The sequence below is a fragment of the Prunus mume genome, linkage group LG4 (genome assembly GCF_029339155.1).
Source record: "Prunus mume cultivar Tortuosa linkage group LG4, ASM2933915v1, whole genome shotgun sequence".
NCBI lineage: Eukaryota > Viridiplantae > Streptophyta > Magnoliopsida > Rosales > Rosaceae > Prunus > Prunus mume.
The window spans coordinates 78,568-101,836 of NC_142701.1; the positions used below are offsets into that span (position 1 = coordinate 78,568).

Genomic DNA, 23,269 nt, shown 5'->3' on the forward strand with positions numbered 1-23,269 from the left:
GGTATTTCTTTTGTTGTGTTTCGTTCTAAGTACAGATGTGCACGATTAAGCTTTCAATTTTTTCTGATGTGCGACTCTGAAACCTTTGTATCATGACCGTCTTTCATACATGAGTTGTTTTCTTATATGGATTGGTTTCTAATTCAGTTATAAAATTTGAACATTATTTGACCACTTATTGTGAAATATTCTAATAGAAGCCTAACAGAACTGCCCCATTCCGTTTTATTTTTCTTTGATGCTTTACTTTATAATCTTTCCATGAGGGTTGGTTTATCGTTTTTGGTTGATATGATATGATAAAATGCGGTTCTATTCTCTCTCTCACACTTTCTTCCTCTCCTTTTCTATGCTTTCTCTCATCCTCTCTCCCTCTCCTTGGTGCTCTTTCTCTCATCCATCTCTAGATCTGGTCAGATCTCGAGATTTGGAGATGGATTACTGTGCCGATTTGCCTCTCTTTGAAAATGGCAAACTGAGGTGCTCAGTTAGAGTATTTATAATGGGCTCTCTAAACCACATCCTTAACTAAAATTTAGGAAAGAATTAAAAAAAACCCACCTCCAACCATGCTCCCTATCCAACTCCTAAAATAGGGAAACTTCTAAGAGCTTTAAAATCTAAAGAGAGAGAAAAGACTCCTCCCTATAATTAAATGCTACAGTATTTTGTCATTATTTTAAGTATTTATTTAATGATGTCTTTAATTTCTAAAATTAACTGAGTACACCTTATAATTTAAATACCCCCTAATGTTGAAATTAAAATGTAAAATTAACTAAGTACATCCTATTTAACTACAAAAAATATCCATGGTATACTGTCTTTAATTTTTAATCTTTTAAAGTATTTAAAATAAAAAAATAAAGTAAAATAATATTTTAACCAAAAATAACGCTCACTCTCTCTCCTCAACGTTGCAGCTTCCTCTTCTTTTTTTCTTTTTTTCCTCTCTCCTGTGCTACCACCACCACATGGAATTGTAGTTCTCCACCGCTACCACCATGGGTTTTATTTGGAAACATCTGAATTGGGATTGGGATTGGATTGTTACATTTGAGAATTGTGTTTTAATGAGTTGCTGTTGGAGTTGAAGGAGAAATGGTGACTAGGGTTGTTGAGGTGGGGTGGCGTAGAGAATAGGTTCTCAGGGTGGGGTGGGTCGGGAAGGAGAGAGTTTTTATTTTTATTTCACTTTATTTTTTGGTTTTAAATACTTTAAAAGATTTAAAATTAAAGAATTTACCATAGTTATAACAATAGACATGTGTCAAGTCTTAAAAAAGGTGTATACATTGGGATACACAATTCAATATATCTTTTTGTTCATTTTATATTATGGTAAATTAGTAATTCAATAAATAGTTCAGCAAATTTTAGGGTTCATTTAGCATCACTCTTATATCTTTGAGTATGACCTTTCCACGTTGCAAAACACAAACACTTTCTTGTTTTCAATTCTTTTCGTTGTAGGTGTTTTGCAAAGTACAAGCACTTCTTTTTTAATAAAATTCTTTTCGCTGTAGATATTTTGCAACACACAAACACCTTTTAAAAAAAAAATTCTTTCCCTACATATCCACTTAAGATTCTAGAATAATTAGCCAGAGACCTTAATACAATATTAATTACCTTATCACTTGATTCTCTCTCTCTCTCTCTCTCTCTCTCGCTCTCTCACACACATTCATTTGGAAGTAACCCTTGTTCCTGTCCATATCATGCATCACGTTGATGATCCTTTTGTTTGTTTGTTTTGGTCTGCCTGGATGAGGATCTAGCAAATAAAGCAGTTCAGTGCTCTCCAAAAAGCTAGGGACCATACCTAGACTTTTTTAGGTTGATTAATAACATCATCAATCGCTAGCAACCAAACAATGAGAGAATCAATCATGTACCCTTTTTATGTGGAAGGGTAAAAACTTGGACAATTTGTTGCTGAAAAAGTTGATGTATCTACAAGTGTGTCTGATAAGAAAAGTACTTGTAAGTGAATTAGTAGTTGCATAACCAAGAGAGCCACATGTCCAGCCTCCAAGGGTGGATGGATAGAGGGCTAAATTTTGTCAAGTGACCTTGTGAATGCCGTAAATTTTCTCTGCAAGTTTTGTCGGTGACCTTTTGAAAGGTTGGTGACAGCAGCAATTAAAACGTTATGAGATATGGATTTACATGGAGGATTTGACTTGGATATAACATGCAAGGGTGTATTTTGGCTTAGTATATATGAAAAAGCTAGTTAATAGAATGGTGATAAATGTTAAAAAGCTAGTTCACATTTTTGTAGTATCTTTTAATTTTTCATTGTATTTTTCGTTTACCAAACATTTGGCAATTTTCACACATTGATTTATTCAGGATAAAATTATGGATCCGTCATTGTTGGCCTCTCGTTTCATCTAAATGATGATAGAGGGAAACTAACTAATAAACGGTCCCAATTTGTTGATGAGATAATGAATAATAAAATTTAGGGTAAACTACAATAAAACTCCCCAACCTATAGGATCATTTACTAGTGTATACTTGATTTTGGGGACATTTACGAGTACATACTCAACGTCACGGAAAACCTACAATTTGCCCATCCGTTAGCGAGATCGTCAGAAAATCCGTTATCTGCCTATGTGGCATTTGTGAGACCCATTTTTTAACTAACGTGGACTCACATAAGAAATAAAATAAATAAAAAAACAATAAAAAAATATTTATATTAAAAATTAAAAAACGAAAAAAAACTCATCTTCTCCCATTTCCTCTCCCCTGCCTTCCAGCCTGACCTCCAACCCACCTTCCCCACAGCTCCGCCCCACCTCCATTAGATTTGACTCTCTCCAACCCAGATTAAGTTGCCATCTCTCTCTCTCTCTCTCTCTCCCCCCCCGGTTTCACCTCCATGGGGCATGGTGACTACGTCGCTTTCTGGAATTTGACCCAGTTTGGTGCGAGACCCATCTACGTGCTAGAGAGAAAGGGCAGCAACAGCAAACAAACATCTCCTGATTTTTACCATCATGGTGATGATGGGGGAAAAGAAATGATGATGATCGTGCATCAGTATTGAAAGTGATAAGGACGCGTATCAAGGTAACAACATGCATGGGATTCATCTTCATCTCATCAATCCATATCAAATCTACCCTCTTTGCCATAAATGCTGCCGTTTTGGGAAATGGATGAAGAAAAATCGCCAAAAAAAAAAAAAACAAACTCAAAAGATCATAGCTTTCTTAGATGGGTTTGTTAGAAACAGTGAGAAGCATTCGGTTTCTTCAAAATTTCACATGCTTTCAATGTGTAGCAAGCAACCAGTTTTGTGCAAATTCCATTATAATTTATATGTTGGTGCTGGCATATGTGAAAAGTTTGAAGATTCGTTTGCGTTTTGAAGCATTTCAGGGAGCTGGTGATTCTGGGTCCAAGTTATTAGTTTTGTAGGTGGTCTCGAGACCATCCAAAGTATGGTAAGTTACTACAACTTTAACTTAGTGCACTGAATAATTTATAGATTTAAGCTTTGTCTGCATATGTGTGGTCCTGTGTTATTGTCCTGGTTTTGGCTATACGTGTGGTCATGTGTTGTTTTGGCTATATGTGTGGTCTTGTGCTATTGTCCTTGTTTTTGTGTTTTTATATATTTTAGATGTTAGTTTTTTTATTTAGTGAACGTAGTATGTGTTAACCATGACGGTTTCGACGTCATACACGACGGTATTCCTTCAAATATAGACATGGATAACTTTTTTTACATCGGCGTTTATGTAGTTCTTGACATGTAACATTCTTTAGTCTCTATTTTTTAAAAACCGTCGTCTAATGTTGTCGAAGTTTTCCTTTTATGCTATTTATATATTAATTAGACATCAATTATTATTTTGGTATGACGTTGAATGTCTTAATGATGTCAGTTATTTGCCGTCGTTGTTTTATGAATCAAAAGATGGAGGTTGATTTCATGACAGTTTGAAAACACTACTACAAAAAGTGAAAAAGACGACGGTAGAAGAAAAAACCGTCTGTAGATTTAAAAAGACGACGGTAACAAAAACCGTCGTAAATAAGTGACTTAAACAACTAAAAACCGGAGGTATCTGAATATTTTTTATAACGACGCACACAAATAAAAAAGCGTCGCCTTATTAAAAAGGTTTTCTTCGAGTTAAAATCGACCAAAAAACAACGATGTAGGTATGACAAGCGTCGTCTTTTAAAAATCAAGTGTCATTTTTTTAGTAAAGACGTGGTTGTTTTGATAAAATCGTCGTCTATTATATGTAAAGATGACGATTTTTATACAAACCGTCGTCTATTATATGTAAAGATGACGCTTTTTATAAAAATCGTCCGATATTATATGTAAAGATGACGCTTTTTATAAAAACCGCCTATCGTATGTAAAGATGACGCTTTTTATAAAAACCGTCGTCTATTGTATGTAAAGATGACTCTTTTTATAAGTCGTCGTCTATTGTACGATAGATGACGCTTTTTATAAAAACCGCGTCTATTGTATGTAAAGATGACGCTTTTATAAAAAGCGTCATCATCATACAATAGATTTATTTACTTAAAAGAGTCATCTTTACATACAAACCGCCGCCTATCGTATGTAAAGATGACGCTTTTTTATAAAAACTGCCGTCTATTGTATGTAAAGATGACTCTTTTTATAAGTCGCCGCTATTGTACGTCACAGATGACGCTTTTATAAAAACCATCGTCTATTGTATGTAAAAATGACGCTTTTAATAAAAAAAGTTGTCTACTTATATGTAAAGATGACGCTTTTTATAAATAAAAAAGGTCGTCTATTGTATGTAAAGATGACGCTTTTATAAAAACCGTCGCTATTGTAAGTAAAGATGACGCTTTTATAAAAACCATCGTCTATTATATGTAAAGATTACGCTTTTTATAAAAACCGTCGTCTATTGTATGTAAAGATGACGCTTTTTATAAAAAAAAATTGTCTATTATATGTAAAGATGACGCTTATTATAAATAAATAAAAAGTCGTGTATTGTATGTAAAGATGACGCTTTTTAGAAAAAAAATTGTCTATTATATGTAAAGATGACGCTTATTATAAAAATAAAAAAAGTCGTCTATTGTATGTAAAGATGACGCTTTTTATAAAACCGCGTCTATTATATGTAAAGATGACGCTTTTTATAAAAACCGTCGTCTATCGAATGTAAAGATGACGCTTTTTATAAAAATCGTCGTCTATTGTATGTAAAGATGACTCTTTTTATAAATCGCGTCTATTGTATGTAAAGATGACGCTTTTTATAAAAACCGTCGTCTATTGTATGTAAAGATAACGCTTTTTATAAAATAAAAAAGTTGTCTATTATATGTAAAGATGACGCGTTTTATAAAACCGCCGTCTATTGTATGTAAAGATGACGCTTTTATAAAAACCGTCGTCTATTGTCTTTAAAGATGACGCTTTTAAAAAACCGTCGTTTATTGTATGTAAAGATGACGCTTTTTATAAAAAACCGTCGTCTATTGTAAGTAAAGATGACGCTTTTATAAAAAAACCGTTATCTATTGTAGACGTAAAGATGACGCTTTTTATAAAAAAACCGTTGTCTAACAATTAAGAGTTTATCTATACTTTCGTTAAATATAACATAAGATTTTGTGGTATCCACTAGTGTAAATATTTTAAATTGAAGATCAAATTCAGTCATTGTATTCATATAGGGTCAAGGAGTGTAGTGGTAAAAAATCATCAAAATCGGAGTTAAAATAACCGTTAAATCATGATTTTTCATTTATAACCGTCGAATTTTTTTGACTCATTACTTGATCTCTGAATGTTTATTTTTTCGATTTTTGGCGTATATGATCTCGAAGTATAAACAAACAAGTTTGACGGTTGGATCATTGAAACTAGTTTCTTAGAATGCATATGCCATCAAAACAATATATTCACTAACAATTAAGAGTTTATTTATACTTTCGTTAAATATAACATAAGATTTTGTGGTATCCACTAGTGTAAATATTTTAAATTGAAGATCAAATTCAATCATTGTATTCATATAGGGTCAAGGAGTGTAGTGGTAAAAAATCATCAAAATCGGAGTTAAAATAACCGTTAAATTATGATTTTTCATTTATAACCGTCGAAATTTTTTGTCCCGTTACTTAATCTCTGAATGTTTATTTTTTCCGATTTTTGGCGTATATGATCTCGAAGTATAAACAAACAAGTTTGACGGTTGGATCATTAAAACTAGTTTCTTAGAATGCGTATGCCATCAAAACAATATATTCACTAACAATTAAGAGTTTATTTATACTTTTGTTAAATATGATATAAGATTTTGTGGTATCCACTAGTGTATATATTTTAAACTGAAGATAAAATTCAATCATTGTATTCATATAGGGTCAAGGAGTGTAGCGGTAAAAAATCATCAAAATCGGAGTTAAAATTACAGTAAAATCATGATTTTTCATTTATAACCGTCGAATTTTTTTGACTCGTTACTTGATCTCTAAATGTTTATTTTTTTTGATTTTTGGCGTATATGATCTCGAAGTATAAACAAACAATTTTGACGGTTGGATCATTGAAACTAGTTTCTTAGAATGCGTATGCCATCAAAACAATATATTCACTAACAATTAAGAGTTTATTTATACTTTCGTTAAATATAACATAAGATTTTGTGGTATCCACTAGTGTAAATATTTTAAATTGAAGATCAAATTCAATCATTGTATTCATATAGGGTCAAGGAGTGTAGCGGTAAAACATCGTCTATTATATGTAAAGATGACGCTTTTTATAAAACCGTCGTCTATTGTATGTAAAGATGACGCTTTTTATAAAAAACCGTCGTCTATTGTATGTAAAGATGACGTTTTTTATAAAAACTGTCGTCTATTATATGTAAATATGACGCTTTTTATAAAAACCGTCGTCTATTATATGTAAAGATGACAAATTTTTTTAAAAAGCGTCGTCTTTTAAAACACGCTAAAAAATGGCCGCTTAAATAAATTCGCGCTCAACAAATTTTCAAATTTTCACCCGTCTTTGAAAATCTTATCTCTCATTAACAAGCGTCGTCTTTTAAAACACGCTAAAAAGTCTACTTAAGTGAATTCACGCTTGACAAATTTTCAGATTTTCCCCCGTCTCTGAAAACCTTATCTCTCCTCCTTGAAACCCTCCTGCACTCTCTAAAACACCCTCATGAAACTCTTTACAAAATCATCAAAAAATCGATATCAATGAAGGCGTTGAGAGATTGAGGTCTTAGCAAATCCATAAGATGTAAAGGGATATTTTGTATTTGAGAATCAAAGCTGGTTGAGGTCTTAGTCTCTTTGCGTTTTTGGTATGTTCTTTGTCTCCCTAATTTCAGATTTTGTCTATCTTGATTTGTCTGATTTGTTTACATTTTTTTTTTCTAGTTTCTTTTTAGATTTTCTGATTTGGTTATCAGGAGATGAGGAGGAAACTTGCAGATTTATAACTTTTTCTTTTGTAGGTTTTCTATGTGAGTCGTATGTTTTTTTGTTGTTGAAAATTTGCAGGTTCTTGATGGTCTTTTTTATGCTCATTTTACAAGTTTTCTATGGAAATATAGACCAATGGTAAAATTTCTCTTCCACCTAATTTTTTATGTTTATAATCTTAGCTTCTTTTTTTTTTCTCTCTTTGTCATTTTGATTTATTTACAGGGATGATGGAGGAGACTTCAGTTGTGCATCATTTGTATGTTTGGATGAGGAATGCTTGGATTAGGAGTACGTAGGTCTTGTTAGGAATTATGTTTGTTGTAGATTAAAGATTGGTTAACTACGTAATAACTATTGAATCTTCAAGTTTTATGAAAGAAACTATTATATATTCATTAATAAAGCATTATGGTTGGTTTTCTAGTTAAAATCATTGTATAGCATCATAGGAAATCAAAAAGCATTATTGTACGTAAAGATGACGTTTTTTATAAAAACCGTCGTCTATTGTATGTAAAGATGACGCTTTTTATAAAAAATACCGTCGTCTATTGTAAGTAAAGACGACGCTTTGTATAAAAATATCATCGTCTATTGTAAGTAAAGACGACGCTTTTTATAAAAACCATCGCCTATTGTAAGTAAAGACGACGCTTTTTATAAAAAAACCGCGTCTATTGTATGTAAAGACGACGCTTTTAAAAAAAACCGTCGTCTATTGTATATGTAAAGATGACACTTTTTATAAAAAAACCGTCTATTATATGTAAATATGACGCTTTTTATAAAAAATCATTATCTATTGTACGTAAAGATGATGTCTTTATAAACAATCCACGACGATTTTTTATAAAAATGGTCATCTTTACATACAATACACGATGGTTTTATTAAAAACAGCGTCTTTCCTCCTATAATTAACGATCTTTACCTCTAAACAACGACGATTTTCTTTAAAAACCGTCGTCGTTATGGATAAATAACGACGGTGAAAAGCCGTCGTAGTTTGACACCCAAATAGATGTCGGTCGATTTCACGACGGTTGAAAATCAATACACGACGGTGAATTCCGTCGTCTTTGGCCTTTTGTAGTAGTGAAACCTTCTAGATGATGGTGAATTCCGTCGTCTATTGCAATTTTTGTAGTAGTGCAAATTGAACCAAAAATCAAACAAACTCCAAATTTAAAATTATATAAATAAATAAATAATAGGTGACCGGTGTGGAATTGGTTGCATAAGTGGCCCACTAAAAAAGTGGTCCCACGTGAGAAGGAGTGTTGAAGAATACATAGAGTCCCACATCGAAAACTTAGGAAAATAGAAAGGCACATATAATAAATGGTTTCACTCCTAATAACATCGAGGCTTTGTATAAAAACCTACCGCTAAACATGTGGTTAAGTTGGAGATAATATCAGTGTTATTTGTGATGGGCCAAAGATTCGTCCCTTTGAAATTTTAACATAGTAGAGTTATCAATAAGAGCAAAGAGAAAAAAGAAATGAGATATGAAATGCATGTTGGGATTTTTTAAGTAGAGGAAATATAAGATGAAAAAATGAGACGCATGTTGGAATTTTTTTCTCTGATATTGCTTTTGCTTTGGGTCTGGTTTAGGTTCGGAGAGAGAAAAATTCCTAAGTGAGAGAATGTGGGCATTCAATAAGTGGGCTCAAAGGGTTGAAATTGGAAAAGTAAGAAAATTCACTTGGTTTGAATTTTCTTGATTTTCTCAAATACGTGTAATGCTTAGAGTGGACAATGCCGGGGATTATGATAACAGTCGCTTTTGAGCTACTTTGATTATCATTCCTCGTGTCGTGTTTAAGATAGCAGCTGGTAATTAAGTTTCTATGTTAGATAGTAGTTGGTTGGTGGTTAGCATTTACTCCCATATTCTAGGATGTTCTTGTTCTGTTATAAAAAGCCCTGTATATGCAACAGTTTATGGCAAGAAGCAACAAAAAATTCAGATCTTACAAGACCTCTTTAGCAAAGTGTGTTTGATAGAGGCCCATCGTTTCATTCATTTTGATTGTAATACGGAAGGAAAGTCCTCTTTGTATCTAGCCGCTGAGGAAGGGTTTGCTGAGATTGTGAAGCTAATGCAAGAAAAAACAAGTGAGGAAAAAATTCCTGTCAGTGGCAAGTCCTCATTGCACGGTGCAATTCTAGGCCGCGGGAACAAAGGTCCCCTAAACCGTACATTGTGCAGCATCAATTGGTAATCTGAAAGGGGTTCGTTTCTTAGTAGAAAGACACCGATCCGATTCTCATCAAGTGGATCATCGTGGCATCTTTCCAATCCATTTAGCATCAAGCAAAGGTCATGTCAAGATTTTTAGAAAAGAAATTCTAAAAAATTCCTAAATTTTTTTGTATAAATATCTACCTCATTCGTACATAATTTCTCACAACAACTTCATCATTTTACATATAATCCTTCATCAATTTCATATTTGTACATAATTTCTCACATTCTCTTTATTTTTTTACAAACTATCCTTCATCTTTTTCCATTTAAATTAATTTTTAAGTTGTTTTTAAAACAAGATAACAAGAAAAGAATATAATCAGAAATCTATAGGGCTAATCACTCGCCGACACGTGAATGCCAAAAATTCTATCCCAAAATATTTTTCTCTTCTAAAATGTATTTTAAATATGATATAAATAGTAGTTTAATTAAATTAACTAATAAATTTACATAATATACTAAAACTATTAAAATATTAAATTTAGCCCTTTGTTACTGGAGACGGTTAAAATGTAACCTCACACTACACCTTATAAAATTATTTATTAGGGGGCTAAACACAGCCCTCCCCACTTGAAAATGACCTTACATCACAGAAAGATAAGAGATAATACATAACAAAGACCCCAAACCACACAAGGAAATGAAAAGATGCACATCCAGCCACAAAGAAAACAAAGGCCAGAAATCAAACCAAGTAAAGGAAGTAAGAGAAAGAAAGCGATGCCCAATTAAACTTGCACAATACAATTTTCAAACTTATGCTCGAAAGATAGCCAAAAACAAAAACCCAATTTTCAAGCGATGTCCTATGGAGAGAGACAGAGAGAGTGTTTGGGTCCATGCATGCAGTGTTGACAGCAAAGCGGGAAAGCAGTACAAGGTTGTCTATATTCAATAATTCAGTCTTGACGTCAATGGCGGACCTACATAGAGCCTAGTGTGGGCAGCTGCCTACACTTAATTTCTTCTTCAACCATTTTGGCTACCATAAATAAGATATTTGGTCAACAAATAAATAAAACCTTCAAGATTTTAACCCAAATTTCATGGCCTCAAAATTGACAAAATATCAAGGCCCATTTCAAGAAATGACTTAGTTTGTCCTCTCTCGCACATGCATTTTGTGTTTATAAAATAAGTAGTTATATAAATATATAATATTACTACATAAAAATAAATATTTTTATATTATTATATAATATTTATGCCCACACTTTCACAAGATGTTGGATCCGCCACTGAAGCATGCATGTGTACTACGTTGAATCACTTTTCAATACTCACTCCAAGTAATAAGCTAATTAATGTTGCAACTCCAATGTGAAATTTCGATAATAAAAAAAAAACTCCAATGTAAAATGAGGAGAATGAGTGTAAAATCTCACGCGGACCCAACCTATGCGAGCTTCTATCAGACTCTTACAAAACATCCCTCACATGTATGTTGGCTTTCACTGTTTTCGGTCTTCATATAATGACTGAGTCCATTCATCATCTTTGAGTTAAAAAAATTTCAAGAATTTTCCACCATCTTTTTTCAAACTCTTCATTTGTAGATGACCTGTGGATGAACTTTTCAAATTCCGCCATAAAAGTTTCATGCCATTTAATTACATGGCCAAGATTTTTAGAAACCTTCCTTAACATATGCCACAAACAAAAACAATGATAAGAATTTGGAAGCACCTTTGAGATAACTGATTTTTTAGATTTGTCATGGTCAGTGATTATTACTTGTGGAGCTCACCTACCACCACCCATAGCTTTCAGCCACGTCTGTTGATTCCCATAGTAATTAATTATCCCATGTAAGATTATGCGAGTTTAGATTTTTGCCCTAAGTTCTTAGAAGTCATTTTACAAAGCACAAATTGTCCCTTAACATTCTCTGATTTGACCAACAAATTGGGACCACCTCTTTTCGTTTTCACTACTTGGCAGACACCCTTTTATACATCAGTTTTGTCGGCAATTAATTGTCCAATTTTTTGCCCTTTCAGGTAGGTAGTCATTGATTCATTTTCTCATTGTTTTGGTTGCTAGCGATTCATGTTAGTAATCAATTTTAACTAGGTGGTTTTGCTAATCCAACATCAACCGTCCATTCGTTTTAGAGATCCAACGGCTGAGCATCACTTTCACGAGGACCTAGTTGGTTTTGCTAGACCTGGTGGGCTTCCTCCAGTAGTTACTAGTTTTCTAACAAATAATGCAGTTTAGGGTTTCCCAAGCGACATATTGAGTTGTAGTGTAGAACTAGTACTGTATTCATTTGAAGTGAAGCAAGCTATTCTTCTGCCTCCCTCTCTCCCGGGCTCCTCCTCCATCATTTTTCGGTAAGTAAGTTCAGACCTTGATTGTATCCAATTTCTTAATTATCTGTAATCATATATATACATATATATAGTACTTAAGTTGATATAATTAAGAGGCCGTTAACTAATGGGGAGGTACGGACTGTAACGGAACTACCATCACAGGAAATGGAAGCGCATCATCGAACACGGGACTTGGAAGAAACAGATGGTGATGCTGATAACTTGCGCTTGTACCAGCAGCTGTACAGCTATGCTACTCATGGCAACACAAATAGATTTCACGACACTATTGCAAAGAAGCTCCGGGATCCCAATGCTCGCGTTCAGTTTCTGTCTCGACGGAGCCCCCAGAATAACACATTTGTTCACATAGCTGTGAGCTCCGGCCATGCCAAACTAGCAGCCGAGATCTTACAACAACACAAGCCCCTTTTGTTAGAGAAAAACTTTGAAGGCGACACCGCGCTCCACATTGCTGCCAAATCAGGGAATATAGATACGACAACAAACACTCTTCTTTGCGAAGCACGAGGAACAACAGACGTTGAAAATAATGGTGATGTATTGACGTTGCTGAGGATGAAAAATAGTGAGGAAAACACTGCCCTGCACGAGGCTCTGATTCGAGGTCACCAATCAGTAGCCAAGTGTTTGATAGAGGCCGATCCTGCCGTTTCACTTTACACTAATAAGGAACAAAAGTCCCCTTTGTATCTGGCATCTGAACAAGGGCTTGTTGAGATAGTGAAGCTAATAAAAGAAAAAGCAGTTGAGAAGAACACAAAAATTCAAGGCAAGTCCCCGTTGTTTGCTACAATTCTAGGCCGCCAGAAAAAAGGTACGTACATTGAAATAATAATTCTTTTTTAAATAGTTAATATGATTTTTCCCCTTCAAACTATTGTCTTATTTACCACCCATCATTTTATTTTATTTTATTTTACAAATAAAACCCAATTGTTATAAGTAAAATCAGATGACTAGGTACATTAAAATACAACAAACTAAGGTAATTAATTCCTACTAAACTAAAAAAGAATTATGGGTAATTATTTTACCTATACAATATGGGTAAATTCTTATACCTAAAAAATATAGGTAAATTAGTACCCTTTTTTATTTTTATAAATAGCAAGCCTATTTGTTCATAAATAATGTACCATTTTGCATACAATAATGTGCCTATTTTTTTCATAAATAATGTACCTATTTAGTTTATAGAACTACTTACAATAGTAACATTTCTATTTTGTTACACGAGCTAGAGGAATTTTGAACTAATTTTGATTGTAGCTCATTATTCTATTGTTTAAAATTAGGGACTTAAAAAACTGTCAGCAATTAAAGAGTGATTTAATGGCATAATCGGTAAATAAAATCAAATTACATGGACACATCCTATATGGCATCTAATTTTAAAATGGGGTTTTACTTAAAGGTTTTATTATTGGTGGGTAATGGTCCAGAATTTTTGAATTGTAAGTGGCTATTAATGTGACTTTTTTTTTTTTTGGTCACATCGACCAGTGTGATAGATATTAACCTATTCATAGAAAAACATTATCATTATAATCATGTAGTTCTAATTTATACTTGATTCATTTACTGACGCCAGAAGTCTTAAAGATAATTTCAAACATGGAAGCAAATATTTTGAACTCAAAAGATGAGAAAGGAAGGACTCCACTGCATTGTGCAGCATCAATTGGTTATCTAGAAGGGGTTCGCTTCTTAGGAAAACGTCTTGTGGATTGTCATCGAAAGGATCATTATGGCAACTTTCCGATCCATTATGCATCAAGCAAAGGTCATGTCGACATTGTTAAAGAGCTGCTTCGACATTGTCCCGATTCAAAGGAATTGAGGAACTCAAGTGACCAAAATATACTCCATGTTGCTGCAAGATGTGGCGAGGACAATCTTGTCAAATATTTTCTGAAGAAGGTTGAGTTTCAAATGTTGATAAACCAAAAAGACAACAGAGGAAATACTCCTTTGCACTTGGCAAAGATGTTCCATCATCCCAAGGTTGTGGACCTTTTCGTTTTGGATAAGAGGATCAACTTAAAGGTCTTGAATGACAGGGGCATGACAGCTCTTGGCATTTCAGAAAGCACTTTGGAAACTGGTGCATCATATCATGGGGTAAGTTTGTGCTATATCTACTTTTATCATATTACTGTTGATGATGATTTTGGCTATCATAACCAAGAGACTTCCTTGTTTTATTTAGTGTGTTAGGTACAAGTCAACATTTAGTAGTCTAGAAATTGAACAAAGAACTAAAAGAAGAAACAAGTAATTGAGAAAATACTGAAAACACTTGAGGCTGATATAAATAAGCTGGAATGGATGATTTAAAATAGGGATCATCATTTGGCCCGTGATCAGTAGGCCAAAGTGGGTAGTCCAAGACTCGATGGGCCAAAGCTCAGCCTGGCCCGATGGTTAGGCTCGCCCATTGCTTTATATTGCCCTATTTTCATCCCACCATTTGGATTCAATTAAAAATACTAGAAATTCAAATTCCCAACAAATCAAAATATAAAAATTCAATTTTAGTATAAGATACAATTTATACCAATATTGATACCGCAATAAGTCAATGTATATATACTTTATGCTAAAATCTCAAAAAATCGTGTTTAATTATTTAAAATGTAAGGAATACAAACCGCCAAAAATATCATTGAAAATGTTAGTATTTCAAAAGTCCATTTTTCATACTTAGTCATTATTGATATAAACTGTATCTTATACTAAAACTGGATTTTCATATTTTGATTTGTTGACAATTTAATTTTCTAGTATTTTTAATTGAATCCAAATAAGGGGTATTTCCTTACTTACATTGTAAACTTAAGTAAATGGAGTAATATAAAAATAAATTAAAGTACAAAGACAACACATTTACTTAACAATAAAATTAAGGCAATAAGGCAATATAGGGCAATGGGCAAGCCTACTCGGCCTGGCCCAACCTAGAACTCCCACCTAGGCTAAGCCCGATAGGCTGCTTGAGCCGATCCCTTTGAAACCTCAGCACGACCTGAAAAATAAAAAAGCTCATGAAAGTCTAACCCGAACCCAGCCCGGCCCAATGAAGATCGCTATTTTAAAATGTATAATACATCGTGTTGCACATCCACCAGAGGTTATGTTGCTCTTGAGCACAGTATGTTATGGTGGGACATAATTGTTTCATAGAAGTCCTCTAAGAGGCTAAGGCAAGGGAGAGACAAATTGATTTTGTTGTACTTGACAATTTACATTATCAAAACATGAAGAAGGGATCTAAAGTTGATGACCGGTCAGTTTGGTTAGAGAGTAATATTGGTGTAACGGGATCGTCTTCAACATGTTGTTGCCAAACAGACTGATCAATTGTGGCCAAACAGACCGATCGGTGTGCCTAGATCTTCTCTAACATGTTGGGTAGAGTTATTACCCGTTTTGATAACGAGGTGGGACAGACGTATGTTATTTAGAACCCATTGTATATGTAGTAATGATTGAAGCAGAACTGTGAGAACTGACAAGAGGGTTCTTAAGGGTATTAGATACGTGTAAAGTTGTGCCCCAAATCTTCGTGTCAGACATCGCAACAGAATTTGGTGACATAGGTTGGAGTTTAGATTAACTTTTGCCAAACAAAGTTACTTTTATTGTCATACAGTATTTAATTAATAATGTTTTCTTATTATTTATTAATTAATAATATTGCCGGACCATGTGGCACCATATGAGTGGGTCTATGTGGCATATCTATTTCCACGTAAGCAGTTAATAGATTTGTTAACAACAAAAGTGACTCGATAAACTACCCTAATTAAATACAAAATATGAACATCACTCATCTTCCCCAAACCCTAGCACCCTACCATCTCCTCATCGCCACCCACCCCCACCGACCGTCACCCACCTCCACTCCACCCTCTTGTGTCACATCCTGGATCGGCTCTGCCGTAGCATGATATTGTCCACTTTAGGCCCCCTGCCCTCACGGTTTTGTTTCTGGGAACTTACGAGCAACTTCCCAATGGGTCACCCATTCTAGGATTGCTCTAACCCAAACTCGATTAATTTCGGAGTTCCTATGACTCCGAAGCCAATGAGCTCCCAAAAGGCCTCGAGCTAGATGGAGGTGGGCATGTACATATAAGGCACATCATCCCTTCTCCGTTGGTCTATGTGGGATGTTACATCTTGGTACCGCGGCCCACCCTCTCATCTTTCTATATCTTCCTACTCTCTCTCTCTTCCCTTTCTCTCCAACTTCATTTTCAACCCCAATCTCCCATCGTCCACGTGTCCTAAGCTCTCTCATGCCATGTCCTCCGCTATCTCCTCACCTTTCCACCACATTTCCTCATCTTGCCTCTCATTCAAGCTCTCTCTTCCCTTGATGATGACAACCCCATTGTGCAACAAGTTATCCATCTCATATCAATGGGAACCACATCGGGTTGGATTTGAACTCCATGATGATTTGACTGGCCATCCTCGTCGGAATCCCTTCTTTCCATCTCGCTTTCTCCTTCTATGCCTCCAAATCCACCCACCCAATCAACACCACCAACAACTACTCGCCAAATCCTTGCATTCGACACCGCTTAGCTTGTTCTCTCCAAAACCTTGCTATCGTTAAGTCTTGAGGGAAAGTAAGATTTCGAGAGCAGAGAGACGAAGAATGAGTTTTGATACTTATGAGAGAAAGTGCAATAGGGTTTAGACTGGTCAAATTTTTTGAGGCGAAGTGTAAAATTTTTTGGCGTGAATCAAACTGAGTAAAAGGTGAAATATATATGGCATTAGTTTAAATATCGACTGATGCTACTTCATTGGCAAGGATTGCCAAGCATTAGTAGCGATGTCTTTATAAACCTATGGTCCTCCTATTACTTATGGAACTGGTGTCTTAGAGACTAACAATATCGGTTTCTTAGTTTACCGATGCCTATCAACCGATACCTCAAGTGAATTTTGGGATAATGAAATCTCGTAAATTAACACATTTAACAATGTTAACACATAGAATTAAGGGAACTCAATAGGAAGTTTATTATTGTGCTAAATACTAACCCAATTTCACCTAATCTAGATAAGGTCAATGACCAAAATATAGCATCTCATTTTACAATAATGTAACTAAAAAACCTCAAAATTACACACATTGTTGGCAGCCTCCTCCGCCACCACCACCTCCAACTGGAGACCAACTCTGGCGCCCTTTATTCACCCCAAAAAATAGAACATTTTATGTACTTGAAGGCACTCAAACCTATTCCCTCAAAGGAGAAAGCCTCAATCACAAACCACTGCACCAACTTTATTTTTGTGATATTTGTTCAGTTACACAATATTTATATTAAAAGACAAAGGTTTTTTCAGAAGAAAAAAATTGGAAAATGCTAGAGGCACCAACTCTCTAATAGAGCATGGGCCTCGGTGTATTGGGGCCCCACCTCTATTAGAGAGTTGGTGCCCAAGTTGGTGCCCAAAGTTGGTGCCTTTAGCACCACCCAAAAAAATTATTCAGTCAATACCGATTTGTGCACAATTTGTACCAAGTTTCTCATACTCTAGAGTTATACATAAATAGATCAATTTAAACTTACAAAAATTTATAAGTTTTAAACCCTTATGTATATTATATTGTTATTTTTTAGGTTTATACAATGGATTCTGCAATAGTGTGTATTTTTATGTTATTCTTATATTGGTATGTCTAGACTTAAATAATAGAAAATGCAATGCATTGCGTATTTTTATTTTACTTATTTATTGATAATTTTAGTCTTATAGAATAGAAATTGCAATGCAATGTATATTTTTATGTCACTCTTATATTGGTTTTGTAAGCTTTTAGAATAGAAAGGGCAATGCAATATGTATTTTTATGTTATTATTAGTATACTTAGGATTTTACAATGCAGTGTGCCTTTTTTTTTTAATCTTCTTCTTTAAAAAAAACATTTTTTAATTAAATTAAATGAAAATGGTGTCACATGACAATTGGTGGTGGCCGGAGATGCTGGTCAATGGATAGCAGCGGTGACTGGTTTCAGCCGCGGAAGAGGGTGTTGACGGGTGGCAGTATACACTAATTTTTCTTAGAATTAATTCATTTGAGACTCCAACTTCAAGACAACTACAATTTTAATTTTTTTGCACCATTATTATTGTTTCAAGCAGCAAAGTTTCAATGTATTAATGGTACGAGTTGCGCAGATGATACCTGCTGTACAAGAAGAACCAAATGGCGTGATCCAGTTATATTCCTCGGAGAAAAATGCAAGAGAGTCGAGCAGCCTACCTGAACTTGATCAAATTTTGGTTGAGCCAGGTATGGAAACAAAAATAACTACTGCCGATGCTGTTCAGATTCAGCACATAGCAGCAGCAGCAGCTTGGTGGCTGATAAATAGACTGGTAAATTGCTTGGAATACCCAAGAACTTGGTTGGAAGATACACGTGGCATGCTGATGATTGTGGCAACCATGATATCAACCACAACTTTCCAAGCTGCAGTTGACCCACCCGGTGGTGTTTGGCAAGAAAATAATACAAATAGTAGGGCTGGAGGTAGTACTTATTGCACCCAAAATAACATATGCTTTGCTGGAACTTCAGTGGCAGGCAGCCTTTTCCCAGAAACCTTCCTCAGGTTCATGACATTCAATACCATCTCGTTTATTGCTTCTCTCAGTGTCACCCTTTTGCTTGTTGGCAGATTTCCCCTCCGGAATCGCGTAATTATGTGGCTTTTATCAATGGCCATGTGTCTCACTCTCACTTCTATGGCAATCACCTATTCACAGGCTTTCCTGTTAGTGGTTCCTAATACTGACAATTTCTTGTCACATCAAGCTATATGCGGTAATGCCATTTTGTGGGTTTGGATTGCGTTGCTTCTAACCATCGCTTCAATCCACACCATTCGCCTTATCATTTGGTTGTCAAGGAAGTTGTGGGGCAGGTTCAAGCATAAGATCCCAAAAAGCCTCAGGAAAGTGATTGATAGTTTGGTGGAGAGTTCGAGAGCCGTACCAAGAAATTCTGAGTATTGGAGGAACTACACCGAATTGCTAAAGTATTAAACCATCTATTTGACGACGGAGAATGTGTTTAACGAGAACCAGCAGGTTGTGTTTGGCTAGTGAGCTGTGTATACCTTAATTTGTTTCTGTTAGAATTTATTGAGTGAGTCAGAATGATCAGTTTGTTTATTAATCTGAAATCCATTTTTATTTCCTCCATATATACACACTCACACATAAAAATATATATAAAGCTTGGTGAAAATTGTTTGAAGAGAAGTGCTCAAACTATCGATAACTGATAGAAGATATATATATATATATATATATAGTCCCCTTCTATTGAGGGATCCCTCAAATAATTTTATTTCAGGAACTCCTTTTAAGGTCACCTATAAATATTTTTTTTAACGATCAAAACCATCTATTTTTTAAGTCTATATTCATAGATCATTCTTGCAAAAAATTAGACAAATCGGAAACCGTTTTGATATTCAATTGTGTCCTACAAAATTAATGAACACGGTACTTCAAGAAAGTACTAAAATTTTAATAATTCAATTTAGTGGTCAAGTGATATCGGATTCAAGTGATTTTTTTTTTGTAGATAATCTTTGAATGAGTATCTACAAAATAAACGGTTGGATTAGTAAAATACAATACGGAGTGGACCCTGTAAGAGTATCCCTCAAATTAGCATTTTTGAGGGATCCCTCAATTAAAGCTCCCTGTATATATATATATATATATACATACATATACATATATACAAAGCTTGATGAAAATTGTTTGAAGAGAAGTGCTCAAACTACCGACAACTGATAGAAGATATATGAAATTCTTCATAGGCTTTGCAAGATGCATAATTTATGCAAAGTATATATTAATAATTCTAGTGTTTGGCTAATAGTAAAGAGAGATGTTAAGCTGACGTGTGGTTAGTTAGTGATGTGTCAAGGCTGTGATATTAATCACGTGTATTAGTTATGTTAGAGCATCTCTAATGGGGGTGTAAAGCCAAGTGTATGTTAAATATACACACTTTGTTGCCGGAATCATCTTCAATGGGAAGATGTAAATAGTTGTAAAAATACATCACAACTATGGAGATGCAAAATTGGATGCACATGTGCATCTTTTTTACATCCTTTGCAGGCGGGACTTACAAGAGAAAAAGGGAAAGAGAAGGATTGGAATTCAAAATGGAAGAACCAAATTTCATGCAATTTGCAGATCTGAAATATTAGAAAAAACACCTTCAAATGTTTAAAATAAATTATAAATTTCTACATAGATATTTTTATGTTAGTTTGTAGGTAAAATCATATGTTCTCCAAATTTAAATTTTTTTAGGTCCATTTATTTGGAAAAATAAAATAAATCTAACACACACAAAATTAATTTTAAAGAGTTAAAACACCAAAAAAAAAACACACACAAAAATGAATTATCACAAACAAATCAAATATGCATCTTTGGATTTAAATCGTTTCCTATTGGAGCAAAAAATGTATTTAGACCCCATGAAGGTGTAAATGAGATGTAAAAGTGGCTTTACACCCCCGAAAATACACCCCCAACTGTGGATGCTCTTAGTTGTTGTAATAATCAGGTGGGTTAGTCTTCAGTCAGTTAGGAGGTTCTTGTACTTGCTTAGTAGCTAAGCAAAGCTTAGAGCATCCACAATCATGTTTTTTATTTTTCAGTTAAAATATAGCTAAAAGCACTATAAAACTATTTTATGAGCTCCTTATAAAATTTCAACTCCAACCATGCTCCCTAATTTAGGGAATCGTAAATGATTTATTTCTTTTTTTAGTTTAGCATAAATGCTCCCTCTTCATATAAAATAATTTAACAAAATAGTTAGCAGTAAATAAATACTTAAAATAGAATTAAAGTAAAGCCGCATTTAATTATAGGAAGTCACTAGGAGTCCTTTCAATCTCCTCAGATCTAGGAGCTCCTAAAGGTCTCCCTATTTTAGGAGTTGGATAGGGAGCATGGTTGAAGGTGGGTTTTCTCACTTCATCCATATGTTTTATCTAAGGAGGTAAGTAGTCATTGTGGATGCTACTATAATAAAAGACTCACTATATTGTAGTTCTCATTAAGGAAAAAGAAATCTAGAATACAAGTTCCCTGTTATTCTCTCAATTCCTCTGTTTTTTATTTCTCGGATCTTCTTCTTCCTCAATTTTTCTTCTTCTGTTAGCAGCATCTAGAACCTTGTAGACATAAGAACTTCCCGACCCTAATTATTAAAATCTAAAATAATTTATTTTTAGGGAATTCATCATCCAATTCTTTAATAATAGCAACAGTTGTTTCAACTGTTTCAACATTTACAATGTCTTCCTGAATATTTGATGAAGTTACTTTGAGGTTTTCAAGAGCATTTTTCAAAGCAACAACTCTAACTTCCTCATTGTGATCAACAAGAAATGGCAAAAGTTCAAGAAAATTACCTTGATTGCTTGAATTCTCAGACTCATCCTGGCCACGAAAGGCAAGACCTTGTCGTAGAAGAAATCTAATACAATCAAGAGATGCATTCAATCTGATTCTGTAGTCAAATTGAGATTGATGTGAGTGCTTAGAGAAAACATTTTCAATATGCTATTTTCATTTAAGGTTTGACATTTTTTTAGAGCTTCGTTATGGGAACTGTTGGGACCTCCAACATGAATTTGAAATATTTCCTTTTTCTTCCAATTCGAAAAACCTGTACCAACAAATGAGTCACCTCCAGCTTTCTTTCCGAAATTTGTTTTAAAAAGATAACAACGTAAGCAAAATGTAGTATCTTCTTTGATGACATATTCCAACCAATATGGGAATTCGTCAAACTGTAACGCACCTGACCCAGTTTAATTTTTTTTATTCAATTTAATTCTCTATCTGTGAAATTACAATTTTGCCGTTGCGGGGTAGGGTCACTTTTTAATTCATAAGGATTTTGGGGAATTAAGTGGCACCGTTGCGTAGAGCTCGTCGATACGAGTTCGTAGACGCGCGGCACGCTCCATTCTGAGTTGTAACGAGCTCGTAAAGGTCAGAAAATTGAGAGGACGTAATGGTAAATTTGTCGACAACCCTAAACACCCGATCAACAATCTCTCTCTCTCTCTCTCTCGTGTTATCTCTCTCTCCCCCTGACACTTTCTCTCTCCTTCCTCTCTCTCCGTCATGACACCATTTGTCAGGCCACCAAATCGCACGAAACTTGTACCAAATTTCTCCTCTCTCTCTCTCTCTCTCTCTCTTCTACCCACCCCACCCCATTTAATAGCTCGAAAATTTGATTTGAAGTGACTGGATTGACTAGTTTTTGGCTGGTTTTTTTGTTGTCATTTTCGGCAATTTCGACAACAATTTCCCTTGACCAAGGCATGGTTCTTCATCCTCTCAACATCGTCTAGTTGTTTTGGCAGGTGGTTTGGGTCAATTTTAGAGTTTGGAATCAAATCTAAAACCTAGGTTTTAGCTGACTTTTGAGGTGTTTTTCGACAAGCTCCGGCACATGTGGTGGTGTGTGGGCCACGGTGTGGTGGCCCATTGTGTTCTAAAACACTCTCCTTGTTGTTATGAGCATGATGATATGCTCGGATTTGGAATTGGTTACCGTTTGACAGTCGAACAGATATTGCACCTATATTATGTGATATCCGGGGTTTGATAGGTTCAGACCGTTCGATCGGTCCTAATTTCAAATATGTCATTCTCTACACCTCTAGAACCGTGTAGGAACTCGTGGATAGAGAATCGGAGTCCCGGATACTCCGAATATTGGATTCTAGGGTTAGATGAAGCGATTGCCATCCGATCGTGCAATTGGGGTTAGATCTGACCGCTCAATCGAGACCAAACTTACATAACATATTTAGTAGACTTTGTTGAACCCGTAGGAACTTTCGTATGAAAAATTGGAGGTTGTGGCCCCCAAACACGGTTGACCTTTTCGAAAAGTTTGACCAATAGGTTGGCCATGAGTCTCCCAAGGTCGTTTTACCTGTTGGAAAACGTTAGTTGATGACCTTAGAAACTCCCCGATAGTTGGGCACACACACTTTGAGTCCCGAAAAAAGTTAGGGGTTTGTTTTAAAGTTCTCGTTAGAGGTAATTTGTTTAATTAAGTCCTCGTGTTCTTTAAAGAGGTACT

The 23,269-nt window shown here is 34.8% G+C and overlaps 1 protein-coding gene across 1 annotated transcript; it reads left to right on the forward strand.

Moving 5' to 3' along the window:
- The first annotated feature begins 12,216 nt into the window (after positions 1 to 12,216).
- On the forward strand, positions 12,217 to 19,167 carry LOC148917561 (uncharacterized). Its single transcript, XM_089049813.1, has 3 exons — positions 12,217 to 12,904; positions 13,682 to 14,211; positions 18,298 to 19,167. Exons 1-3 carry the CDS (start codon positions 12,232 to 12,234, stop codon positions 19,165 to 19,167), a joined length of 2,073 nt encoding a protein of 690 aa, XP_088905939.1. The 5' UTR covers positions 12,217 to 12,231.
- Positions 19,168 to 23,269: the final 4,102 nt, after the last annotated feature.

Bases quoted from the DNA above. Each gene is read 5' to 3' on its own strand.
- LOC148917561 (XM_089049813.1), top strand. From the start codon at position 12,232: ATGGAAGCGCATCATCGAACACGGGACTTGGAAGAAACAGATGGTGAT. The intron at 12,905-13,681 runs GTACGTACATTG...TACTGACGCCAG, and splicing joins TCTAGGCCGCCAGAAAAAAG to AAGTCTTAAAGATAATTTCA. The intron at 14,212-18,297 runs GTAAGTTTGTGC...CGAGTTGCGCAG, and splicing joins CTGGTGCATCATATCATGGG to ATGATACCTGCTGTACAAGA.